Genomic DNA, 26,443 nt, shown 5'->3' on the forward strand with positions numbered 1-26,443 from the left:
TCCTTTCAAAATAATGAAATGCTACATTTCTCAATATGTGATTGATTTATTCTATTATTTGAGGTCCATTCTTTCTTTTTTTGTTAGAAAATATGAAGATAATAATAAACAGTTTTGGAACAAACTTAGACTGTCAATTTTTAGCAATTCCTTACTTTCTTATTATTGTAATCATGGGAATTACTTACCAGAAAGAACTTTGGGCATAAAAAATATGAAGGTACTGTAAACCAAGTTTTATTGGCTTGTGAGAAATTTTCGTGAAGTTTGCGAAAGGATTGTAATTGTGAATATTCACTGCGAACCAGTCCTTAAAGTCTCTGTGTCTGTGAAAACTACAGAAAAAAAAGATTAATCGCGAAAATTAATCGTCGTGAAGTAGTTTATCCCTGGTAAATTGCAAAAAAAAGTTGACGCGAATAAAAGTTGGTTTACAGTATTATGCATTTTCAATGACATGTCCTCACTGCAAGCTGAAACTCTGCAGTAAAGGAATATAATTTAAAAAAAAATGTTTTAAGGCCCATGTTTATTAATATACCAGGCAAACTCTTTACTTGTAAGGATATTCAGGGAAAAACCATATTTCCAATATATGTTTGACTCAGCTTCACCATGGAACTTGAAATTAATTTGAACCCAGAGGCCATGAACTTTGAACATTACGTCCATCCATATAATTAAATAGTGTGCCTACTAATAAATTGAGAATGAAAATGTTAGAAATAGCATTACTTTTGATGGAACATTCGCTCAGGCCATTTGGGGATGGAGAATGTGAATGAAACTTAATTATCCCAATGGTGGATACTGTATAGAAAGCTTTTTTCAGGTGTTTTAGAAAAGGAAAAGATTTTCAGTTGTAACATAAAATGAAAGAGTACATCCTAAAATAATGAACAAAAGAAAACCAAACTCATGTGATGCAAAAAGTGAATCATGATTAACTTAATGAAAGGTCAACAGATGTCCCAATTAGGAAAAAAAAAGATAAAGTAAGCAGTTCTCTTTATCAACAGCATCACTATGTTAGACCATGAGGCATGACCAAATTCAGCTGGACCTCTATTTTTAGGTCACTCAGGTGACCTATTGCTATCTGTTTTCCTCCGTCGTTGTGCTGTATGCATCGTGTGTTAACATTTGAACATTTTTAGCTTCTTCTCTGCAACCACTCAACCAATTTCCACCAAACTTGGCATAAAGCATCTATGGGTAAAGGGGAACAAAATTGTGATTTTCATGGTCCCTGCCCCCCTGGGGCCTGAGGGGTGGGGCCAAAACCACTAAAATTAATGCAATCTTTAAAAATCTTCTTCTTTACTCCTGGACATCAAGCAGTCAAACTGTTAGTATGAATGTAATGACCATTGTGTCCTCTACCAGTATTGTGAAATTCATGGCCCCAGGGTCAGAGGTTCTTGTGCTAGGGTGGGGCTCTATGGATTATATAGAGAAATGCATTAATTCTTTAAAAATCTTCTTCTCTGCTCCTGGGTATTAAATAATCTAACTACGTACATAGGTATGGTGAGCAAGAATGCCTCCTCCAAAATTGTGAATTTTATGGCCCCAGGGTCAGGGGTTCTGGTGTTAAGGCAGGGCTCTATTGATTATATAGTGAAAATACATGAATTCTTTGAAAATCTTCTTCTCTGCTCCTAGGTATTAAATAAACTATAACTAAGTGCAAAGTTATGATGAACAAGTGTGCCTTTACCAAAATTGTGAATTTTATGGCCCCAGGGTCAGGGGTTCTGGTGTTAAGGCAGGGCTCTATTGATTACCGGTATATACGGTAGAGAAAATGCATTAAATCTTTGAAAATAATCTTCTCTGCTCCTGGGTATTAAACAAACTAAGTATATAGTTATGATGAGCAAGAATGCCTCTTCCAAATTTGTGAATTTTATGGCCCCAGGGTCAGGGGTTCTAGTGTTTAATAAGGCAGGGCTCTATTGATAATATATCTAGAAAATGCATTATTTATTAAAAAATCTTCTTCTCTGCTCCTGCATTGGGTTTTAAATAAACTAACTGCGTACATAGTTATGATGAGCAAGAATGCCTCTTCCAAAATTGTGAATTTTATGGCCCCAGGGTCAGGGGTTCTGGTGTTAGGACAGGGCTCTATTGATTATATAGAGAAAATGCATTAAATTTTTGAAAATTTTCTTCTTTGCCCCTGGGTATTAAGAGATGAACTACCTAAATAGCTATGATGACCAAGGGCCATTCTTTCTTCTGAATTTCAAGGCTCCTGGGTCAGGGGTACCATGGAGGGGGGCTCTACTTATATACTGAAAATGAATCAGTTGATTGAAATCTGCCCCTTGGTATTAATCAAACATTTTTGATAAGCAAGGGTGCCTTTTCCCAAATTGTGAAATGTGGACGTGTGGACCAAGGGTCAGGGGTTCAAGTGTGTTAGTGGCACTACTGATTATTGCAGAATATTACTGATTAGTCGAAATGCATCTTTTTTGTTCCCCTACTCTGTCTATGGGTATTAAGTAACCAAAGTAAGCATGCTTAGTGTATAGTTATGATAAGCAATGTGCCTCTTTCAAAATGTGAATGTGAATATGATTGCTATGACATCTAAGTTTAAAACATGAACTAAATTCAATCATTGGAAAAGTGTTGCATGATGCTCAGGTGACCTATAAGGCCTATGGGCCTCTTGTCTAATAAAATACCTACACATGCAATTTTCAACCTTATACATATATACATCCCTACAAAAACTGATTGCTTTATTATAGTTCAAAAAGGATAACTCTGTCAAAAATCATTCAACCATGACCAAATTCAAACTTAACCTGTGTGTCCCCATGACATATCCACTAGGGCTAGGAAAAATATTGGTATTTAGATATACTGCAATACAATGACAAAAAAATATTGTATTGCAATATATTTTAATAGTACTGATATACTGGCAAATGCTATTGGACACAGGAATTCTATCATTAAATATGAACTTGAAAAAGTTATGACAAAGGTTTGTGATTAAGCAAGACATTAAGACAGAAGTGTTTTATGGATGTATTTCAGTATATAGCTAATTAAATCAACTTGATTATTTTCCCCTTTGGTTACTTTATTATCATAATTATTTACATTCTGCATGTAAATTGGAAATTTAGAAGTTTGTATCAAGAGAAAATGCCATTTTAATTACATGTACATTGAAAATATTGCAATACATATCACAAACTGTAAAATCACATAGATTCTTGGGATCAAAGAAGATGGGAGCATTTGGCGTGTGATCTGCAGGAATCATTTGTACGAAACATTTATGGTTTAAATGTCCATGATTTGGTTAGCTGAACATAGCTTGTCATAGGTTTTTTTTCAATTAGTTTGAAAGTGCGAGATTGTAACATTTTAGTCCGTTTTTCCTAGGGGGTACTATAACATAGTAATGTTTCACAAAAAATAAACACCTAAAATATTTAATGCATATTGATGCATGATACGTGTACATGATGTACATTATATAGAATAGAAGATTAGAATTGATTTCGCTCGAGAAGCAAACTGAACCAAAATTAATCAAATCAAAATTTTAATATATCGGTACATAAAACAAAACTGAGAAAATAAATGGTTGTTTGCATGAAAAAAAAAAAAAATTAACGCCCCATGCCAGGCTCGAACCAAAAACTTTTCGAGTGCAGTGCACTGAACAGGTTGCCCTTCCTACTGAGCTATCACCGCTACACATACACAGTTGATTTTAAAAGGACAAAGAAGCACCACATTCACACATTTGGATTTTTTGGGGGAAAGTTCCTTTTTCGTGGTCTCTGGGTCTTCTCTCCATTTTCTAAAAAAGTGTATTCATTTCTTTGAATTAAAATACACACAAATAACGTTTCAAAATTATGGAGAGAAGACCCAGAGATAGAAAATTTTTTAGAAAAACGTGTTTAAAAATGTACAATTTTCTACCAAATGTCTGATCTGGCCAATTTTCAAGCTATTTTTAGCAAATCAAAGCTCAATTTCGGGAAAACATTTTCCTTTCCTGTTGTACAGGAACCCGATAAATAAAATAAATCTTAAAATTTCATGTGACATGTCGATAAATTTTCACTTTTCAATTACGCCCAGATTCCTGCCGAATGCAAATCAAAAGCGCCCTCGTTCTTTTCGTGGTTTGAGGAAAAACTCTTTGTTGGTGGGAATTTGATTTTGTGGATAAATAATTGTTGAATAGTTATTTATGTATAACATTTTACATTTCATGGTAGATATGATTCATGGGTCTCTTCACACCTTGATAACAACGAAAATTAAACCCCCACGAAAATTTGTGATTTCACAGTAGTTATAAATATTAGTATCGCAATACGAAATCTCTGGCCACTACCCAGCCTTAATATCCATATGTCAAATTTCTGATGAATGTGTGCAACTGTTGCCAAGATCATGATGACAGAATAACAAGAATGACAGAACAGGGGAACACTATACACCTCCCACCATTTTGTGGCAAGGGCATAAAAATTTCTTGTTCATGTGAAATCCATTTTCTTTGATGTGTACATTACAGTATATTTTTTATCACAGAAAAATGAGACAAATATTAACCAACACAACACATTCATAGAGAACAACAACTATACTTCATTAAAATATTTTGCTTTATTTATGCAAAATATAATTGTTACATACAAATAATGATCATCCTGAGTATCTAGTACAGAGTGTTACCATGGCAACCTACACTGAGTAAATCAGACTGGTGTTGTCCACATACAGTCTAAACAAAATACTGTGCATTCAACCCAGAATACTAAAGCCTGACAACCCAAACCAAGACGTACAGGAATAGAGCCTCCCCACAGGGCGAAATGTTGTACAACTGAATCATTCAGAAAGGAAATAAAAAGCAGGGTTCAAAACAACCGATAATAACAGGGTTACAAATTCTGAATAAAATACATAAATCTAGATCTGAATTTTAGAATATTAACAACATTCTACACAAATCCAAAGTTCAACTAACTGAGATTCTTGGAAATGCTTGTAATTGATAGTTGTGAAAGTCATTTGTTGTAATTTTCCAAATGTTTGAAATGATGCGATATTAATGCTTGTGAACTCATACAGTTGATAAGCTAGACTTTCAGTCATAACAAATGTATAATGATATGATTGTAAAAAATAAACAAAACCACATATAACAAGAGCTAAAATGAAATAAATATGATCATTCAACATACTAAGCTATAGTGTAAATATATAGATAATACATGTATATAGATATATGGGTATATATATATTAAACATCTAAAACAAATCACAATCACAATTTACTTTCATATGTAAGATATCCAATATATATACAAAACTAGAACGAGTTATAACATAATAAACTAAATTAAAATATATCCAAAGTTATTGCTAAACAAGAATTTCATTCACTGTATTTTAACAAATTAATTTCTTTTTTATAATTTTAATGTTTAAAACAAATCTTGATATAGTGTTAAGCTAAAATCAGTTGAAATGGTATATAAAATGCAACATTCTTTGGTTTCACAATGTTATGAAATTAAAACATCCTTATCAAAACAGTGTATATGATATCAAGAAGTAAGACATTTTGATTACCATTTAAGTAACTGATGTACATAAAAAAATACGAAGTGTACCCTTATTTCTCTACAAATATCACACACCTTTGATTAATATCTTCAATGGTAAAAAATACCAATATTGCAACAATTTGTTCACAAATAAACAACATACACATACTACAGGAAGCTGGTGATGTTGAGTCCACTCGTGTCAAAAATAATGATAGTTTGTAACCACTGTCTGCTTGCATAGATAGTAATTGCACTATAGATTATGACAAGGTTTGAATAAAAATATAAAAATCACTGAATGAATTACACATATTTTATAGTAGTGTAATATTGACTATTTAGTCTTTACCCAACTGTGAATGACACAACCATATCAAGCATGAGGACTCCTAAAGTCAACATCACACTTCGACTCCTCTCCTCTCATGTCAATCAAACATCACAACAAAACTCCTCCTCTTTCTTTTTTAACTGACAGCTGTCAATCCCTAATGCCCATGATGGCAGATCCTGTGGTTAGGCACCAAAAATAGCATTCACCTGCTTGCTCTGTGGAATCTATTTCTTTTTCAGGTACATATGGAATGGTTTGATCACAGCTTGTTCAGCATATACAGTTAAATTAATCTCCATAACAAGTATTGTGTCTCTGAATATTTTTGTGTGTACGTTTCATACTTCCTGTCCAACTCGATCGTCCTTCAGAAATTCCTCCAAGCGGTTTTCTTCATTTGGTGTGACAGATGTTTCATTTGGAATTACAGGCACTGTCATGGAAACATTTGTGAAGAAAGCCATCTTCTCTCTAAAACAGATTTAAATTTAACAATTTAATTTCAAATCAAAATGTTTTAAGATCTATCAAACAGATTAAATCTAGGATTACAAAAATGTAACAAACATAAAAGTTCCTTAATTTTACAAATGTTATATCCCTAAATGGCTGAGGGTAACAAGCCTAAAGGGATGAATGCTACACATCTTAGGTATGAGTGTTGTATACCTGAGGAACTGAGTGTTACATAGGTAAAGGACTGAATATAATTTATATAAAATACTGAATATTACATGTACTGAAGTACTGAATATTACATATGAAAAGGATTAAATGTTATATACCTGAAGGACTGGGTGTTCGAGTGAGGGCTATTCCTTTTCAGCCTTTGAACCTCTCTGGTGACTTTCTTCATCATCTGTTCTGCTCGTCTGTCTTGTTTTGATAACTGCTTGCTGTCTTTATGAGCCTGAAACATCATCATGGCATTTACATGTAGCATTATTTTATATCAATAGGCTTAATTCATATCATTACCTATAAAGTAAATATTCATCCATTCAGACAAAATGTGACAAATGTCTGCAAGTTAATTCTCAGAAAATACTTTTTTCTCCTTGAAATTAAAATGAACCATAACTTTTTTATGTTTGGGTAAGTCCAATTCTTTATAAATCCCTCTCAAACACAGATAATGTTCATTTTTATAATATGTTTTTGTTAGATACATACTTTCACGTAAGTTTAATACATGTACTATGATAAGTACACAACACTGAATGTGTTAAAAGCCTATAAAAATAGATAAGTAAATCATTTTATTGATACATGTTTATATACTGTTAGTGAATACAGCTTCGGGTAAAATAAATTACCATATATATGCTTTATGGTTTATGAGTTAAACTGAAATGCCTATTTTTTTTTTTAAATAGGTTTTTCATTTCAACTAACTTTTTTATGATCATCCTTAGATGTATGTAATCTAATTATAATCTACATACACACATGTTTAATCAGTCAATATTTTTTTATTTCTTTAGGATTTTTGCTACTATGCATTCTTTTGTGAATAACTATGGTTAATTTTAAATGCAATGCCAGTTTACATAAATGGACAAATTGTTAAAAGTCTGAGAGTACAGGGATTGCACATTCTAGTGGACAAGATATATGTCATGCATAGCATGCTGTCGAACAAGTGATTCCTTACTGTTCTAACAGCCTCAAGGTCTCTCAGTTTCTGGAAAACCATTACATTATCTATTTATCACATTTGATCAAAACATCTAATTTTTATCCAAGGCTTCAATCTTCCTTTAATTATGCCTATGTGACTTTGCACAAATAAAGGTTTATCACTACTGACAATGAATGTGCAAGAGAATACGTATGTAGAGAAGACCTTACCATTCGATCTGCTTCTGTTAGAAGTTTCTGAAACTGTTCATTGTCAGCCAACCAGGAAGGGAGCTCAATCTCACCTATAGCAAATACAAACTTGTTCAAGAATTTGTGTCCTCAAATTTGTCTCTCTCTTTTCTAAATATATTCTTCATATTTCTAAGATGACAAAATTTCAATGGAAAATGTTTACAATTATTGGATAAGAAAAAGATAAATCTTGATAAAAATGAAACAATATTCTGCAGATGAGAAGCATTTTTCCCCTTTCTGATATCTGTTCAACACCTACCCTTGGCTTTTGCATTCTCCAGCAATGTGTGAAGCTCTCTCAGTCTCCGAATCTCATCGTGGAGTTGTGCATGTTTAGTTTTGGAAGCTTGTAGGTCCAGTTCCAAATCTATTGAGGTTCTCAAAGGGAGTTTTTCTCCACGGATACCGTGAATAGTTGACTGAAATAGACAACACGTAGTAATAGAAAATATTTCCACAAACTACATCTACTGAATTTTTATAACACAATTTCTTTTGAAGAGTTGTCTCTCTTTCTAATTCTTTTATCATCACAAAATTTTGGGGAGGGATTTTTAAAAAAAATCAATTTTATACAAATGTATCTACCAATAAAGATGAATTTTTATCATCAATGACATGTTTTTCAGTGAATGTCTTACTCTTTTCCATCGCATGCTTCTGCGATCCAGTGAATTTCTCTGAAATGGACCTTTCTTGATATGTGACATAGCACTGTCACTGTCACTTCTGTTCAGCTAAAAACCAACAATTTATAAAATAAATACACACCAATAAACAATGCACAATGATTGCACAACAATGTAGAAATTCTGCTTAAATCAAAATACTCTGTCATTTATTGCTGGGGAAAAATCTTCCCCGTTTGAGGATAGCTTACCCTACAGACATACCTACTGCCTGGTTTATGAAAGCTTACCCTACATACATACTGGCTGCCTGGTTTATGATAACTTACCCTACACACATATTGACTGCCTGGTTTATGATAACTTACCCTACACACATATTGGCTGCCTGGTCTACACGCTGGGGAGAAAGTCTGTGACCTCCTGATTGTGCTACTCCTGGTTCCCTCCTGAGGTCTCCTCTTTATGGTGGCACGGTCCGAGTACATTGACACTGTGTTAGTTTCCTTGTCGCAGGTTCCTGTTGTCATGGCGTCCTCCTGGTCAGTGGAACTCCCACTGTCGTCTTCTATGTGAACTGCATTGTGGAGCTCCTCCATGACTTCATTTATTTGCTCATCATAGTCCTGCAAAATAACGCTCAACTATTTATCAAAATTATTACTTTTCAATATTACATTTAAACTTCACTCTACACTAAATTTCGCTGGAGAGACTTGGAAATGATTGACAGTTCTTGTGAATCAAGGCCTCTGACAACTAAGTACATCTGTATGTTTTTATGTAGGTTAAAGAATGCCACTTTACAACAGTTATTCGGATTATTAATGTTTTTACTATTCTTTATAGAAGTCACGCCCTGTGTCTTGTGTTGATACTTACAGCTTCATTTTCTACATCCTCCTCCTCTTCTTCACCTGTCAATGTGTTCCTGTTGTACAACTTCTCAAAGTCTTCAGGACCTATAGAACAAAGCAAACAAAGCATTACAATCAAGTCTCACAACTTTAGCATTTTGTTCAAGTAAATAGAGGTAATAAACATTGACACATTGAATATGTTGGTAGATTTTAAAAATAGTTGTCAAGACGAGTATATAACACCTGAATGGCACAGCAGGTATACAGCCATGACCTGCTGTAAAAACTCACCATGATTTCGTGTCAGAGTGGATGTCTGGGAAGATATGACTGTGGATTCATCACTACTCTCTTCTTTCAGGTACATCACCAAGGGATGCCTTAAGTGACTGAAAGATAAGAAATTGAGCATTTTATTTGCATGAGAAATCAGACTAAAACTTGTCATATTAAAGCATGTGAGGTTGGAGAGCTGCAAGACGCAGTTAACAGCTGATCTCACACACTTAATGGCCTTCAACTTTTACAATCAACAATACTAAACAATACAGGATAGAGAATTCAAACTGATGTAATATGTGCACTTGTTCAACTTAGCCTTATCTTTTCTCTCTCATCAGAACATAAACCCAGTGTCAGAAGTGGGAGTATGCATTTTAATTCCAGACAAATTGCATCATCGGTATTATTTTCTAGAAGATGTTAACAACTGTCTGGGGCATTTAAACTTCTTATTCTCTCCTCTGTCTAACACATGCATCACTGGTGTTGAGTGCATTTGAAAACTGCTAGCATGCAATGTGTGCATGTAAACCCAATATTGAATTCCCACTGTTCTAATATTTTTCCCCATAGAACTTCTCTTTTTCAGAATCAATTCATAAACTATTCTCGAAACTTGTCAGAGAACACAACAAAACCATTTGTACTCTATATTTCTTAAAATCTTAAATGGGAAACGTCTGAGACAATAAGTTATTTATTTGAGCCACATCAATAGTATGTACCTGCCGTCTCGAAGTCCCTCTGTGGGTGTCTGTCTATCCTCTGTTTTCTCCAACCTGGCAGAAGAAGCTTCCAATAGCTTTGTTATGTCCTCCTGAAGTTCACATAATCAACTTATTCAGAATTTACAAACAACAAATCTACAAATCTTATTTTATTCACTGCATGTATACAGTTTTGATTAATCCATATGGTTTTTATACAATGATCGTATACCTGTGCTTTATTTTGAGACATTACATTAACCCCACCTTTTGACTTTCTGGGGAGGCCACTGGAGTTTTATCTTTGGGGGTATCCACTTGTTTCTGTGTAGAATCAGAGGAGTCCGACTGCATAAATTTAAAGCTTAATACATTGTACCATTTCTGGGACACAGACTTAGGGTCAAAGTCTGCCAGGCTAACCTGTGCACAGCCCTGTAAAAATATAATAATACATGAAATTTTATTTTGTGAAATTGTTTACATAGTACTGTATATTAACAATCTTTCAAAAAACAACAAAGTTGATTTCAGAATCCAGATACCCCACATACCAGACATTCTGAGCCCTGTTGATTGTTTAAGCTCCAAATCTGGACTTGTAGAGTCTTGTTAATGAGTAGTTGTTCTGGTATTGATATCCTGAACTCTTCACAGAACTTGGGATGCTTTAAATCTGATAAAGCCTTTGTTGTCCATGATGCATTCTTAATATTGGGAAGTAATGCTGCCTTTATGCATCTATAAAATATATTGATTCACTTATATTTTTTCCGAAATATGCCAATTTTTCAAAATTGTACTTGCATCTTCACTCTCATCACAAGTGTAAATAATAGTGGCACATGATAAGACCATAAAAGAACAGATATCACAATTCCAAAATACAGCGACCTAAGTCATCAATAAAAAGACATATCATAGGTTAGCTTATAATCTACAAGCACGACGAAAAATATCTTGAAAGTTTCATGTGTAGGTATGACAAAACAATGGGCACATAGGGGTAATACTATATGCACTCATCGTTTCACAGTAGAGCGAAAAAAAAATCATTTCTACAAACAGAATCATAATCACTTTATATGTTTTCCTGTTCTTTCTATTTATATTAATTGAATGATGTTTGTAACAGACCCCACATCAAACACAGGTTATAGAACTTTGATTAGAGAGAACTTACACATTGCTATTCTGTGGGAAAGCAAGTGCTGAGAGATTCCTGGCCTGCTCTATACCGATGATCAGCTGGCTGTCAACACTCTTGTATCTAAAAGTAAACACAAGTCAAGTTCAAGGATTCTCTCACATCACACACTCTCTAACAAGAAAGGAATATCAAAGCTGTGAATACCTCCAGGAATCTAAAGATGTATATAAACAAAGACTGGAATGCTTACTTGAGTTTTATTTGAATTTGGGCACTTTCCAGGTTCATTTCAAACATGTCATCAATGGCATCTCTGTAAAACAAATTATTCAACAATTTTCTTAATGATAAATTGAAATTTGAAACAAAGCCATTCTGATAAATAATTGGAGGTTTGACATATAATTTAACCATATAATTTTTCTATTCAGTGTTAAATCTTGTACATTGGGATCTAAGTTAAAAAAAATTCTACTCAATATATTTAACACTTCAATCCAAAGAGAACTACAAACCTTTTGTTGGAGACATTCATGGAAGCCTCAAATACTCCACTGTCACCAGCCACTGACTCATCACTGACAGCTGCTGACACACTTCTGGTATTGCCACCTGACAAATTATTGCATACACCGGAACTACTTTCACTGATTGGGCTGAGTGGGGGGTTAGACACATCCATGATGTCTGCAAGCTGTGACCTTTTGGCACTGATAACACTTTCATTTACTGATTGTCCTGGAGGGGGACTGGGCTGCACCAATGATCCTTTGCCAGCTTCTATTCTAGGCCCAGAGGGCAGTCCATTCAAGGGGTCTATGTTTGATTGATCTGCTACGAGATTGGCACCGGCATTATATGATAATGGTGGTGGTTGGGGTATGTTATAGGTGTTCACTTTTCTTGGCAAGCCAGCAACATTTGTCATGTGTTGGTGATATGAGGGAGGTGGTCCAGCGTCATAGGGGGACACGGGGGGTGAGGAGGCAATTGAGGATGAAGATGAAATATCATTATTACTGGCCATAACACTTTGGAGATAACTGTTTGTGGCTGCTTCAGTCACATCAGAGGACACCTGCAGTTCGTGTATAGGAGAAATACTGTGTCCTTGTAAGAGTTTCTCCACCCTGCGATGCAGGTCCTGTAAATTTGTGTCAGGAGAATGCTGCTGGCCATAAATGTCCAGCATGTTAAGAGAGTTCAGTGACCCGCGACTACATGATGATAATGAACCTAGTGATCCCAGGCTTGATCCCGATGACACAGAAAGAGTACTGAGAGACAAACTGAAAGTAAACAAAAGTAAATTGAAAGTAAGCAATGAATCTTTTCTTTGATCTCCTAAACCAGCTGTTTAGAGATATCTAATGTTTATCCTGAAAACTAACCTGCGTAACTGTGACTCAAGTAATGATGTAAGTCTGGTGGTCTCTGCTAATTCTTGCATTATTGATGACTTTTCTTCATGAAGTTGGAGTCTATAAACAAATGGTTGAACAATATAAGCAACTGTACTTCAAGTTCTCTAGTGTCTGTATTTGTCAACATTATTAATTGCATAATTTTAAAAAAATATTTAGTTCAACCAAGTACAAACACTGTCTAAATATTATCTTAAAGTACAGCTGAATCCTGATGATCGCAGCAAGTGTGCACCTGCAAAGCACTTTAGGTGCACTTTAAGTGTGGGAATTCATTTTTTTTTTTTAATTGCAATGCCTATACTCACCTATCTGCAATCTGTTTGTTGGATATCTCCACCGCAACATTCAAATCATACTCTAACTGACTTATTCTCTGTTGTACATCCTTCATTTCTACCTGACTTCGACCTTTAGGATTAATTCCTTTAAGCTCTCGAAGAAGCTGCTCTTTTTCTTGCAACAACATTAGTCTGAAATGTCAAAGTCTTACTTTAATAAAATTCAATTTTCAAATTTATACATGTGCTATAACCATGGAAAAACAGAAACAAGGTAATAAAATTCAATGAGTAAATTTTTCAAATTTATACATACATTTGGCTGTGTAACCACCGGAAAAAACACCGCTAAATGTCTTGCACATATACACATAAATAAGAATATGAAGAAAAGCGCTAAATCAAATCCATTACTTATCAAAATTCAACTAAATATCGTACTCGCTTAATATAATAATTATTTCATCATACCTTGCAGGGCAAAACTTGATACACATTAGAATTGAACTTCATAATTTTTAAAGGAATGAAAGACATATATTTCAGTAGAGTTATCTCTCTTATCAGAGGGTTGAAGAACCTTAAATCCATGTTCTTTTTTGAGTTTTTATTCTTATATATTTCTATTTAAAACTTTGATCTCCTAATTGAGCCCACCCAAGACCTTAGGACCAGGACTTGTGAGACTAATTTCCTCTTGAGGAACAATAAAAGATTCCGTTTCATTAAATATAAAGTACAAAATCGCAAGTGTTCTGCAATTTCATTCACAAATCCCTCTAGATTAGCTTGAAAATGATATAAACCTTGAGTTAACCTTGTTTATAGTGAGTTCAGTATTTTATTATAGGAATATAAAAACAAACATGATCCTAAGTTAGTAAAATCATGCTTCTCTGTAGACACTGTATCAGGTGTGTATTACCCCCCTTGGCCACTGACCTGTCTTTGTCTGACTCATTCTGACCAGGTATCATCTGATCCTCAATGTTAGCCAGTTTATGCTTGAGATTCGAGAGCCTTCTCTTAGCTTCATCATACTGAAGTCTCAGGCGTGTGATTTCTGTGATGTATCTGTTGCTGCCAGGTCCCTGCTGCAAGTATCAAATTTTATCAAAATAATTCACAAATATAATACTGAACACAATATACAGTCTTCTTTATCAACTACACATAAACTGCAAATGCACAGGATCACACTCAAAGAATAAACAAATGTAATGTTCTATTCATGAGAATAGAAAATTGTCAAAAAAGTATAACAAATTCAAGATTTATATTTTAAATCATTATCTTAAATACTGTATCTTCTAATATACTATAATGAAGAGGAAACAATAGTTACCTCCCCTCTGAGGTCAGTTTGAGAGGCAGTGCTTGATTTGAGTGGTATAGACAGAGTCGATACATCTGGGGAGGATCCGCCATGTTTATTCATCAAAAACTCGTCTTTCAACCGTGACAGGGACTGCAGAGTAAAAATAATAATTTATAAATGCATTCAAACTCATTGCACCTGTCTTGAAAAATTTTACCATCGTATAAGCAGAATTTTTAGCACGGGTTTAATTTTGGCATTATGCATGGATGCTGAGATCACTAAAATTGAATAACGCTAAAATCAATTCCATTTTATTTGTAATACATGTAGTTTCTTTAGTGAGCATTTTAAAATTGCTAAAATTACATCTCGCTAAAAATGAAATACCAATTTTTAAGGACAATTTTGTGGATCAGTAAAATTTCCACTTATACACTATATCATAGGGAAAAATAATTGGTAAATATTTGCATTTAAAAAAAAGAAGAGTTTCAAATATTAGTTAGATTAGATCACTGAGAAATATGAGAATAATGCATTCTGCAAAGTTATATAACTGCTGCATAAATAGAAAGTAATATTTCATAATACTGTATATATGCACTCCTTATTAACTTGTGGGAGACAAGTATTCACATTAACTACATCTCCAAAGCAATTAGCATCACAGAATGACTCAATACTTGGGTTTTGTTGTTGCCAAAATTACATGCAAGTTATTCTCATACACATCCTGCACAAAAATTGCTTGCAGCTATGCTAGATGCTATGATTCATAACCAGAAAATTGCAATTTCAATGAAGGTTTATGTGAAAATAATTAATTCACTTTTCTCTATTTTACCTAGGATATTCAGGGGAAATAATCTAAGTGTTCACTGAAATTCTTTCTTATTGTGATTTTGCAAGAATTGCTGGCAAATCTTCAAAAGTTATATAATACTGCAGTTCAGCATAAAGCACAGTAAACTCCCATCTCTCACATTGTTAGGTGCACTCTCTACATCCATTCATTTCAGACAGTCTTCTGCTAAAACAATTTCTAAAACCCTTTTTATCAATTATCAGATATTGAAACAGATTTTAATTATTACAACTTTGCCAATCTCTAAATCCTTCAACACTGATCTACCTCAGTGCACCACTAATCCAGTGGAGAGTGAGACAAACAATTGCAGCTAAAGCAGGTTCTGATGTTTTCTGTAGGAGCAGGGAAGTCTAGGAAGGCTTGGCAACCCTCAGAACATTAGAATTTTTATCAATTGTTCTACAGGTGTTAAGGGCTCAGCTTATGTTTTGTAATACATTATAATCATCAACAAAACTTCTGAATGAACAGGTAGTGACTCATCCAGTCAGCCCCCACTTCCCTTCAGCACCTCCCAACTCTGTAAACATCTACCAGCAGTATTCCCATTTCAAAACTGAATAGTGCATTATCAGGGTTTTACACATTGTACTCCAATGCAGAATCACATCAATGTGGCACTGTCACATTGTATTTTTTATGAACCATGATTGGGTAAACATTTAAAAGTCAACTTTATTATCCTTGAGATCTGCCAGGATAATTCATTAGTTACCTGCATAAGGCCCTGCTTTTCTTGTTCTCCGTTAGACAGTGAGTTCTGAAGCTGTCGAATCTCTGACAATATTGAGTGAGCCTGGTCTACACTGTAGAAACCACCCTCTCCAGACAACTTCTTGTCCACTCTGAAACAAACATTAATCCATTCAATTGCTTCAGAGCATTGGTTAACAAGATATCACTAAGTCATAAGTGACTAGATTGCAAAGTATTCAGTTTAAAATCTGAAATGGTTATCATGATCAATTCTGCATTAGGTGCTTCATAAAAAGAGCTCAGAGATCCAGGGATGCTCATCCATCCATCTCTGAATATCACTCACTAATCTCAAGTTAATAGGTCAAGGTCAAAATCTAATAATGGAAAAATTTTAAATACATCACTTTCCATTAGTATGAACTTAACCCATTAGTATAAACTAAATAAAAGTGTCAAGTTTATAATCAGAATTCAACAGACCCGTAAAATTACAATTTACCTACTATTCAGGTCAATTCCAAAGGTACATTGTATTACCAAAATGTTGACCAAAATTTTAATAATATATGGTGTTTGAAGACAATAATTAGGAAATTTTATCATTAACAGGAATTTTTCCCTTTTTACATATGTCAATAGAGCTAAGGTAAAGGAAGAAGACAGCACTTAACACATCTTAAATAACTGTGTACATTGTGAATAGGTCATGCAAAAAGAGCAATAAAGAACAAACTTAGCAAACTTGCTATTATAGGACATGGAGGATGGAAATCACAAGTCAATACTGTATACAGGGAAATTTTCGCCCCCGTTTTATTTTCACCCCTTTCGCCCTACTATCATTTGGGCGAATTTAAAACCGGGCGAATTCAAAGAATACAGTATAATTTCTTAAACAAAACTATGACTGGGCGAATTTTAAACGGGACAAGATTGTTTGCAAGTGTGAAAGGGCAAAAATAAGACGGGGCGAAAATAACCCTGTATACAGTAAATCAGAGATTACTTTGCATTCTGGCAGAATTATACACTGAAATACATGTAATAAAATTGTATTAACGACAGGCATTAATAATCATGAGAATGGAGACTACTTGAAATATGCTAATTTCAAATGACTTTTATAAGTCAACCATTCTAAATATCTATGTAGATGAAATGTGCGAGGAAATAAATCAAGCAAAAACTTTTTTTTTTCTATTAAGTGAATATATTAGGCCACTAATTAGAATCACTGAGGTAAAATTAAGATTTACAGGACAGATCCTGTGACAAAGCTGTGCATTTATTATGCTGACATTACTAGGGGATTAGGGTTTTGATACACGTGTATCTGCTATACATGTTGGACGATTTTTAGTTGTTTGTTTTCCTATGCCTCTAATCCGTAGGGGTCATCTCTTTACACAGGGTGAACTCATGGCGCTTCTCACAAACAACATTCCACACATTCCTGACCATCTCCAATTTTACTTATGATGGGGGATTTTTTGACAAGGCCTAGTCTCATTAGCAGTGATAAAGTCCTATTGTTCACTGACCTTCCAGTGGTACCTGATTTCCTATAACATTTCTACAGTAACATAGATTCTTCCTGTTAAGACATTTTCTTTTGTTAGCTGTTGTGTCAAACAGACAGGAACTACCAGATTTTTGGCATTCTCAAACAAGATAATATATCCTGATATTGTAATCTGTTCTTTTGAACTTTTCAAATAGCTAGGTTATTCATCTTAAATAAATACTCAAAAACAACAACAAATGATAAAGTGTTAATCCCTGAGATTTCAAATTAATTATTTCACATTTTTGGGGGGTGGAGTAGTTGGTAATAAATTGGAGTGACCTTCAAGAAGAAAACACTTATAGGTAAATGCTTAGAACTGTAATTCAATAACTTTGGATACATTTATGAAAGATTTTTTGTTTGAAATATTGCTGCAAATAAACTAAATCTTAAAGATAGCAGTAGACTGGCTGTAAGCACATTGAAACATTATTTAATGGGTAAGGCATGTATTGCAGATTTTATTTCTATTAAATTGAAAATCATTCACAAAACAAAAGGTTGTATATTCAACAAGCTCTATAGACCCTCTGTGAATGTGGGATTGCGTAATATATGGGCGTGTCTTACTGTGCTAAGGTCTCCACCCCCTGCTCCTTGTACACCATCTCAGCCCGGATCTGTTCCAGCTCCCGCTTCAGTCGAGCCACCCTGTTCCTGGCCAGGTGTACATCCGACTTCAAAAGGTCAGGGTCATACTTAGTGCTGCCAACACTGGAGTTGGAATTCACTGCAAAAGGAACACCAATGTGATGCATCATGCAAAAAGTGCAACAAATCATGTAACTTGTAGTATGAAATTATAAAATATTGACAAAAAGATGGTAGAAATCATTTTATGACTTACAGCTTGTTCTTGATGATTTCCATCCCCCCAGTGTGTCATTTAAGTGTTCAAATTCATCCTTTGCTAACTGAAGTCTCTGTTCTTTGACTGAGAAAATCTCTCTCTTAGCCTGCAAGAACATATTAAGTTCATATTTAAATTCATAAGATACTATTATACTACATTGTTGATTTTATAAAGCAATTTCTATGTTTCTTATGTTTCTTAAAATATCATTAATAAAATTAGGTCCATGGTGTTCTCATTAGCATATTGCAGGATTTTTTTTTCAATAACTGCTTCATATACATGTAAACATATTTTTTTTGTTGCATGCCATGCTATGTTCTGATAAATTCTGTTCTATGCTCACAGAAGAATTTCCATATTTCATTCCCAATGTCCCCTGCCTAACAAATATAACCTTGACCTTGAGTTTTGAGAGTTTCTGATCAGAGCAAATCTGAATCACAAACAATAGTATGTAATGTTTCTCTGTTTCTAAGTTAACTTTCACTCAAATTTTTAACTTTAAGGAGACAAAACACCAAACCAACATATACGTCCCTGAAGAATTATGATAATTCTGAAAAGTTAAAAAGATTTAGTATTTATTATCACATATACCCTCAAAGAATTTCAATGAATTCAAAATTTTGTTATTTATAGAATTAAACTTAAGTGAAAAGTTTTTTCCCAGCAGGGCTTGGTTCCAAGGGGTAAAGCAAAATGTGATTAAATATTACTAAAATAATACCATTAATGAGAAACATTAGTCTATTGTAGGCATGAAAGAGAGACTTAATGTCTATGGAATTCTAATTTTCCAATACTGAAATAATTAATGAATAGCATAGTTATGCAAACAGGTTGCTTCCTAAATTAGTAGGGGGTGACAAAAATACTAGTAAAGAATAAAGATCTGCAAACTGTGAAGAATTTTATACAGATCATTGTTTCATATCATACTTGGCCTTATGTAAAGGAAATATTTATAAAACTACAATAGCAAAATTAAAATCTGTTTGCTAAATATGAACAGATTCAAACGTATAGTGGTTATCCCAAAACTTACAGCAATCACCCACAGACAACTGCAGAAGAATCTCCTTGTGATATTTGATTGACTTTTGGCACAAGGTTTATAATTCTCCATACAAATTTCTTTTGTTTATTAGAATTTCCAGAATAAGAGATATTTTTGAAAAACTTATCAAATTTTACACACATCTTCATCTTCTTATTCTCCCATTAGGCTCTACCACCAGACATAGGGACCTGAATTTCACAATTTTGGTAGAAGACACATATGGCTGTCCCAGTTAATCAAAAAGTTGTTAATGTGAGCTGCACAGTTCAAACACCAATAGTTCAGTTTATTGTGTTTCCCTGATTTTGGTTTTGTTTAGATTTTAGAATATCCTGGTAAGAGAGTTGGCTCTCTAGATATTATTGGAATAACTCACTCCCAAGGATATAAATATTAATATTATTCCAAGACTAAATAACTATTTGTTTCAAAAACAGACCTAATTTCCAAAAAGGTTTGTAAAAATCATTTCAGCATGCTAAAAATGTTTTGTAGATTAAATCAAATGAATTCTGCTGATGTTCTAAAGGAAAAAAACACTAAGGCAGCTTGTATTACTCATCAGAAGTCTTGCCTAATAGTTTGTATAAGTAGTTTTCAGAATAATGTTGACACTTCAAAAGGAGTTCAAAACAGTTAAAAAAAAAAAAAAGACTCAACTCTATTTCATTATGACATTTGAAAAATTCATTTAAATTCAACATGTGTAACAAGGCAGGAAATATGTTTTTTTTTACCTTGCATAAAAGCACTAGAATAATGTAGAAAATAAACAGAAAAGAGAAATTAGTCACTTGGTGCTTGTTGACAAGGTCTCATTGAGCCAGACCACCAAAGAAGATGGAGCGTAAACATCAAAGTGAACGTTAAAGTATGAAATAAGAAATGAGCTGAATAGCAATTTTTTTTGTACTTTATGAGGTGTACAGAAGTGTGGAGGTCTAGTTAACACTGATGAGTTGTTGTATGGTAGGAAACTTGAACACATTCAATCATTTCAAATGGTAAACTTATACATCATTTTAAATAAAACCATAATTGTAACACCTAAACTATTAAGCAGCTGATTTATTTGGGCTAACCCTGCTGACATTTGATGTTTAGTGTTTAGACAGGTGTGTATAGGTGAGTTACCTGCAGGTCCTCCTGAGCTGTCACCAGGTATTCCTTCAGCATCATCTCCTGCTGCTCCCGCCATTGTTGTCTGGGATCTTCAAGCTGATTGGATTCTGAACAAATTAAAAAAAACTTTCATTGGGTGTACAACTAACAAAATATATCATTTGGAGTATAGTTAACAAACTTCTCTGTAACTGGGTGTACAGTTAACAAAATACTCGGTCACTGAGTGTACGGTTAACAAAATACTCTGTCACTGAGTGTACAGTTAACAAAATCCTACGACATTGGGTGTACAACTAACAAAATATACCATTTGTAATACAGTTAACAAAATACTATGTCATTGGGTGTACAGTTGACAAAATACTATGTCATTGGGTGTACAGTTAATTATGTACTCTGTCATTGGCTGTACAGTTAACAAAGTACTATGTCATTGGGTATACACTTCACAAAATACTATGTAATTGGGTGTACAGTTAACAAAGTACTCTGTCATTGGGTGTAAAGTTAACAAAGTACTGTGTTGTTGGGCTCAGTGTCCAGGCTGGTAAAATATGAAGTCCACTATGATAAGTACACAGTAATATCTACTACCCACATTGAAGACAGTTTGATAGTTATGACCTCAATCATACAATGTGAATGGTGAAATTCAGAATACTTAGTAAGTACAAATAATTATAAGATACCCCATGTCAACCCATTGCAGAATCTTTAATATTACAGTTAAAAAATCTTAGATCAATCCCCTGAAGGTCTAATGCATAATGCACTGAATTTTTTCCAACCAGCCAGAAACACATCTAAGACTAGATATTCAACAAATGACAGGAATTTCAAATAAAAAGATAAGTTATTGGTGTTTATAGATTGGAAGCTGCTCAATCTGATGGTAAACAGCCGGGGAGATTTCTCTGGTGTAAGCGAGTGCAGAAAAAAGTGCAGCATAAACTGCTGACTCTCTGACTTCTCATGTCATCACAACCACACTACAGCAGCGGTTCTCTGGCAACTGATTCTAGCCAGCCCCTCTATCATAAACACTATCTCAATAAGTATCACTAAATGTTGGATACTTCAATGAACCCCACTATAGTCATTTTGTCATTAATCTATAAAAGAATGTAGAACATGCAATGCATATTAAATGCAGCCTCTTTAGTTTCTAAGCTATAAAACATTTATCAAATATTTTGATTGTATCAGTGATCAGTAAAATATGATATGTATGCAGTGAAGGCTGTCCATCATTTTATTATATCTGACAAACTGCTACCCTGTCTATAACCACTGGCCTGATCCTCACGCATCTTTGTAATAGAACATGTAGCACACATATTTTAATCATCTCTGATTGCCACCTAGACATGTATAGCGCACTATAAACCTGGTGTAAATGGGAGAAGGATGGATGTTTAATTAATGCTACCATCTGCATTTTATCAAAGTAATACTGAAAAGCATGTATTCAAAACCAAACACTTAAGAAAAATTCACAGCCTTGAAATAAACTGATGATGCTAATCAAAACTTATAATGGACAGTCCCCATAATGTCACTATAAATAAAAGTCAGACAAAACATTTTTCTGTTGGAAAATTGAACATTTAATTTATAAGTACCAAATTTATGAATAAACAGATTTCAGCATAAATAACATGAATTATGCTAATAATTAGTCAACATAAACCAATCCTTGTGTTTTCTATTAAAAAAAAAAAATAAAAGTGACATTACACTATCCAGCTAAATTTGAAGACCTTATTTATGAAAACTGGGACTTCACAGCAAGAACGTTTCTAAATATTTCCATATCCAATAAAAGTTCCTGGGCAAAGGTACTCTTCACCATTGGGACAAACTTCACTCAATTTAATTTAACATCTATATATAGTACATCTACACCATTTACATGATTAACAGCCTCCAGGTTTTAAAAATATCTATTTCTGGGTCTCATTATATGGATCAACATTTTAAATTTACAATATTTGCAAGTCAATTAACATGCGACTAATTGCAAGTAAAAAAGCAGGTCATGTACACAAAAATTAGATATAATACTTTTTTGCATATAATACTTTCTTCCTTTGTTTTGGTGATACTTACGTTCGTTGTGGTTGATGAAATAGACACCTATTTGTTGGTCCACACATTCCTCCCACCCGTAGGGGAGCTCATCCCCCACACAATCCGCAAACGTCTGGGGTTTAGTATACCTGTAAAAGATTGCAATTCAATGATCAATGATCATTCAGAGTGAAAATACAATCCCATATATACGAAAAGGAATTACAAAATATTAAAACAAATATCTCACAGTGTTTATATAACTAGTTGTGCATATTATGGTACCATGATTGTTGCCAATAGCTTTTTCAAAAACTTTTCACATAAAAATTACCTAGTACATATTCTTCCACAATTTTTACAGAACGCAATCCCCCCCCCCCTTTTTTTTTAATCAGAATGCTATTAATGAAGAAAATATGCCTGAATTTCACAATGTTTTAAAGATTCAACTTATGATCCAAATTATTTCAAACCAGGGTTATATTTCACGAATTTCCATTACATTTGCAAATCACAACCATCCATTGTTGTCAGTAAAATATGTAACCTAATGCCATACAAATATATTTTTTTTAATGAGTTGCACGTTGTTTTATTTATTTATCAATATTTTAACAATATTCTAGATTTCTTTTTTGCTATCTGTCGGTCAATTTCAACAAGCTCTACTTTAACATTGTTCATAATTTATTTTATGTCCAGGGGCATTTTTGTATTGGTGTGCATTAGATTTTGACAGAGAACCTCTGTTTGTGCTGTTAAACTTTTCTCTATACTATGCAATCAATCTTTGACATACTTGGAATTCTTCACAGTTAACACATTGATCTTGCCAATAATTTGAGATAAAGGACCAGTGAATTGAGTTGTAATGCCATAAACAATAATTCACTGACCACCATTGTTAATGTCACATGGAGTCATACAAGTTCTTTACATTCTATCCAAATATTGACACTTGAATCTTTTGAACAATTTAAAGCAAATATCTTTCAATGTACTAAAGTAAACTGTACATGTATTTTACAGCAGTGTAAATAGACATATTAATGTGTGAAGTTCTTTTTATTCATTTTTTCCTCCTTTCCGATCACTGACATAGTACATTTCCAATAAAAGATGTTTATTCAATTAATCATATCTGGGGTTTAAGCTATCCTTTAATTTCTTGCATTCCTGATTAAAGTGCAAACACACATCATAAAGCCATTCAAAAAATAACTATTCAACATATTTGTGGTAAAATAAAAGAGCGTACAAAAAAAAAATAATGCCAACTTCTACAATCAATTCAAAAATAATCATTGGACTTGTAGACCCTGTCATTACATTAACATCCCACTTGGAGCTTTTAAAAGAAAAGCTCTGCATGTGTAATATGGAGCTTTATTGCAATTAGCATCTTTCTACGTACAACTACTTGCTCAATATTTATAAAGACATGAATATCGCCTCATTTCATAACAAATCTTGATGATGCAGACTTTTTATGCTTCATAACAAACTGAAAATCTGAATCTAATGAAAAAGACATCACTTCTTTTATGAAAATTAAATCATAAAAATGCTTTGGAATTAAATCTCTTTCATCACTTCCTAAAATTCCACTTGTTTTAAAACCACTCAAGCTGAACATCATAAACAATCTAAAGAAAATCTCAGGCACTGTTCTAAATCCAGGTTTTCTTTGTTACACACATTTAATACTCTGATGTGCTCCTGGCAAGGATTAAAGACACTCAGTTCAGAATTAAACACATCATGTACACCAGAACACAGGAAATTCAGTATAAATAAATACAAATAAAGTATCTATCACACTTAAGTAATACATTTATCGCACTTGCATGAAGTATGCATTCTTTTTAAAAGATAATTGACACTCCCTGGCAAAACATACCAAGAAAATTTTACTAGACAAGTAAATGACTGAGTGTCAAATCTATTTCATTGACAATCAAGTTGACAATGTAAAATATTTCTCGTTGTATTAAACACAAAATTTATCAAAAGTTATAATTAGAAATGAAACTGTGTATATCAAACATTCTCCATGCCCCCTCCCTCCCCCACTAGTGGCCATAAAATTTATTTATATAGCTTAATTGTACTTTGACCTTTTTTATGCTTATCGAGTCTTAAGATTTATTTATTGCATTGCAATTCATTTCATCCCATCTTTTTTAATAAGTGAATGCATAATTGAAAATTTATTAAAAACAAACAAAAATAAATGAACAAAAACAAAAAATGTCAAATCTAATTTTCACTTTTTCCATCAAACTTGTTTAACGTGTGTTGTCTTTGATAATGTGCAGACAGCCTTCCTACTTGATACTGAAAACAAAAACATCCTCAGATCCATGCTAATTAATACAATTTTTTTTTTTAATTTTAAATTCTAAATTATAATAATTAGGGTGCAAATAGTGACCTTTGACTTGATCAAATTCATTATGATAATCAGAATCAAAATCAACAAATTACATACTTCTTTCTAGTTCACACCAGCTTTGAATTTTTCATATTCAATTCTTTTTTTAATTTTGAAAATATAATTTACGCCAGAGTAAAATCACTTGTTCAATTTCCAAGCAAAACACATTTTCACTCTTACCAGACAAAGAAAAATATTGAAGTTTTCACATCAAACCCACTTATACCTGTAATGCGTCCTTGATTAAACTTTAATATGGATGTATCAGACTGAGTATGGAATGCAGCATAAATTATGTCTTAACCAGTTTCTCGACTGGATATAAAATTTGAATAGACATACTAATGAAACTATCTTTACATGGTACATCCAAATTTTATTGTAGATACAGTTCTAGATCATTTTGTAACATCATGTATTTTCATTTTAGTTTCCTATTAAGACTCTTAAAGTTATAATTTGAATATAGAGGCGAGAATTACTCTGCCTAAATACAATATCATGCCAGTTGGACCAGTAACAGCACACAACTGCTGTCAACATGTCACTTACAAGTTGCTGATGGTAATAAAAATGTTAAAGTAAGAATAAAAAGCCTGGTATTCAAAGGAACGAAAACATTTTCTTAGTTGATACAAGGTGTCTTTGTCCTGGTCAACACATAATCCCAATAAATAGGTTAATGTATCTATTAACATAGATGTATATTATTCATACAACTTATACTTAAGTGAGACATTCATCAAAACAATGCAATTCGAAATATGCAGGTAAGGACTTACTTCCCTTGTCGGAACGCAATTTCTTCGTCAATACACACTGCATATTTGAGATTGAAGGTGCAATTACAACTCTCTCAAAATATTAAACAATTCCAAATCATACAAACACGCAACAATGCCACTTAAAAAGAAACCATTTGTAGAAAACAAGATAAAACAAAATACAAGGTGCTTCGACATGGGAAACGCCAGGAATAGCTCACCTGTCCCGCGGGTCAATCCAAGTTGTTCGATGGGTAGTATGGTCTATAAAGAACTTTTTTCCATCGTAATCAAAACATTCCTCCCAGCCTTCGGGAAGGGGTAGTTCCCCCTTTCCTCTCTTTGGCATATCAACCCAGTGTTTTGCTTTGCACAATCCATAGACTTGCACGTCTAAATCCTAAGCGAACCACCATTTTCTTTTGGCAATTAGCATATGTGACGTCATCCATTTGTCATGCCTTAGCCAATCAGAATCGTATTGGAATCCCGCGAATACTCGATACACAAAATATTTTCAAT

General features: G+C 33.5%; 1 protein-coding gene across 2 annotated transcripts; it reads right to left on the reverse strand.

Annotated features, from left to right (window-relative positions):
* Window positions 1–4,637: 4,637 nt before the first annotated feature.
* Window positions 4,638–26,362, reverse strand: LOC134234060 (protein WWC2-like). Of its 2 annotated transcripts, XM_062716123.1 has the most exons (25): window positions 26,143–26,362; window positions 22,757–22,866; window positions 20,657–20,751; window positions 18,454–18,562; window positions 18,177–18,336; window positions 16,056–16,185; window positions 14,497–14,619; window positions 14,094–14,245; window positions 13,179–13,343; window positions 12,838–12,927; window positions 11,962–12,735; window positions 11,697–11,759; window positions 11,480–11,566; window positions 10,851–11,037; window positions 10,564–10,731; window positions 10,315–10,406; window positions 9,599–9,696; window positions 9,330–9,409; window positions 8,816–9,073; window positions 8,460–8,555; window positions 8,078–8,237; window positions 7,792–7,865; window positions 7,595–7,624; window positions 6,726–6,850; window positions 4,638–6,411 (listed from the first exon to the last, which is right to left on the reverse strand). In XM_062716123.1, exons 1-25 carry the CDS (start codon window positions 26,268–26,270, stop codon window positions 6,279–6,281), a joined length of 3,687 nt encoding a protein of 1,228 aa, XP_062572107.1. In that variant the 5' UTR covers window positions 26,271–26,362; the 3' UTR covers window positions 4,638–6,278. The 2 variants fall into 2 exon arrangements, with proteins under 2 accessions (XP_062572107.1, XP_062572108.1); XM_062716124.1 differs by lacking the exon at window positions 7,595–7,624.
* Between the last annotated feature and the right edge of the window lie 81 nt (window positions 26,363–26,443).

This window comes from Saccostrea cucullata, unplaced genomic scaffold (assembly GCF_032062105.1).
Source record: "Saccostrea cucullata isolate Sc308-1 unplaced genomic scaffold, CSIRO_AGI_Scuc_v1 ctg221, whole genome shotgun sequence".
In the NCBI taxonomy this organism is placed as follows: domain Eukaryota; kingdom Metazoa; phylum Mollusca; class Bivalvia; order Ostreida; family Ostreidae; genus Saccostrea; species Saccostrea cuccullata.

Bases quoted from the DNA above. Each gene is read 5' to 3' on its own strand.
- LOC134234060 (XM_062716123.1), bottom strand. From the start codon at position 26,270: ATGCCAAAGAGAGGAAAGGGGGAACTACCCCTTCCCGAAGGCTGGGAG. The intron at 11,760-11,961 runs GTTTGTAGTTCT...TTTGTTTTACAG, and splicing joins ATGAATGTCTCCAACAAAAG to AGATGCCATTGATGACATGT. The intron at 7,625-7,791 runs GTAAGGTCTTCT...ATGGTTTTCCAG, and splicing joins TAACAGAAGCAGATCGAATG to AAACTGAGAGACCTTGAGGC.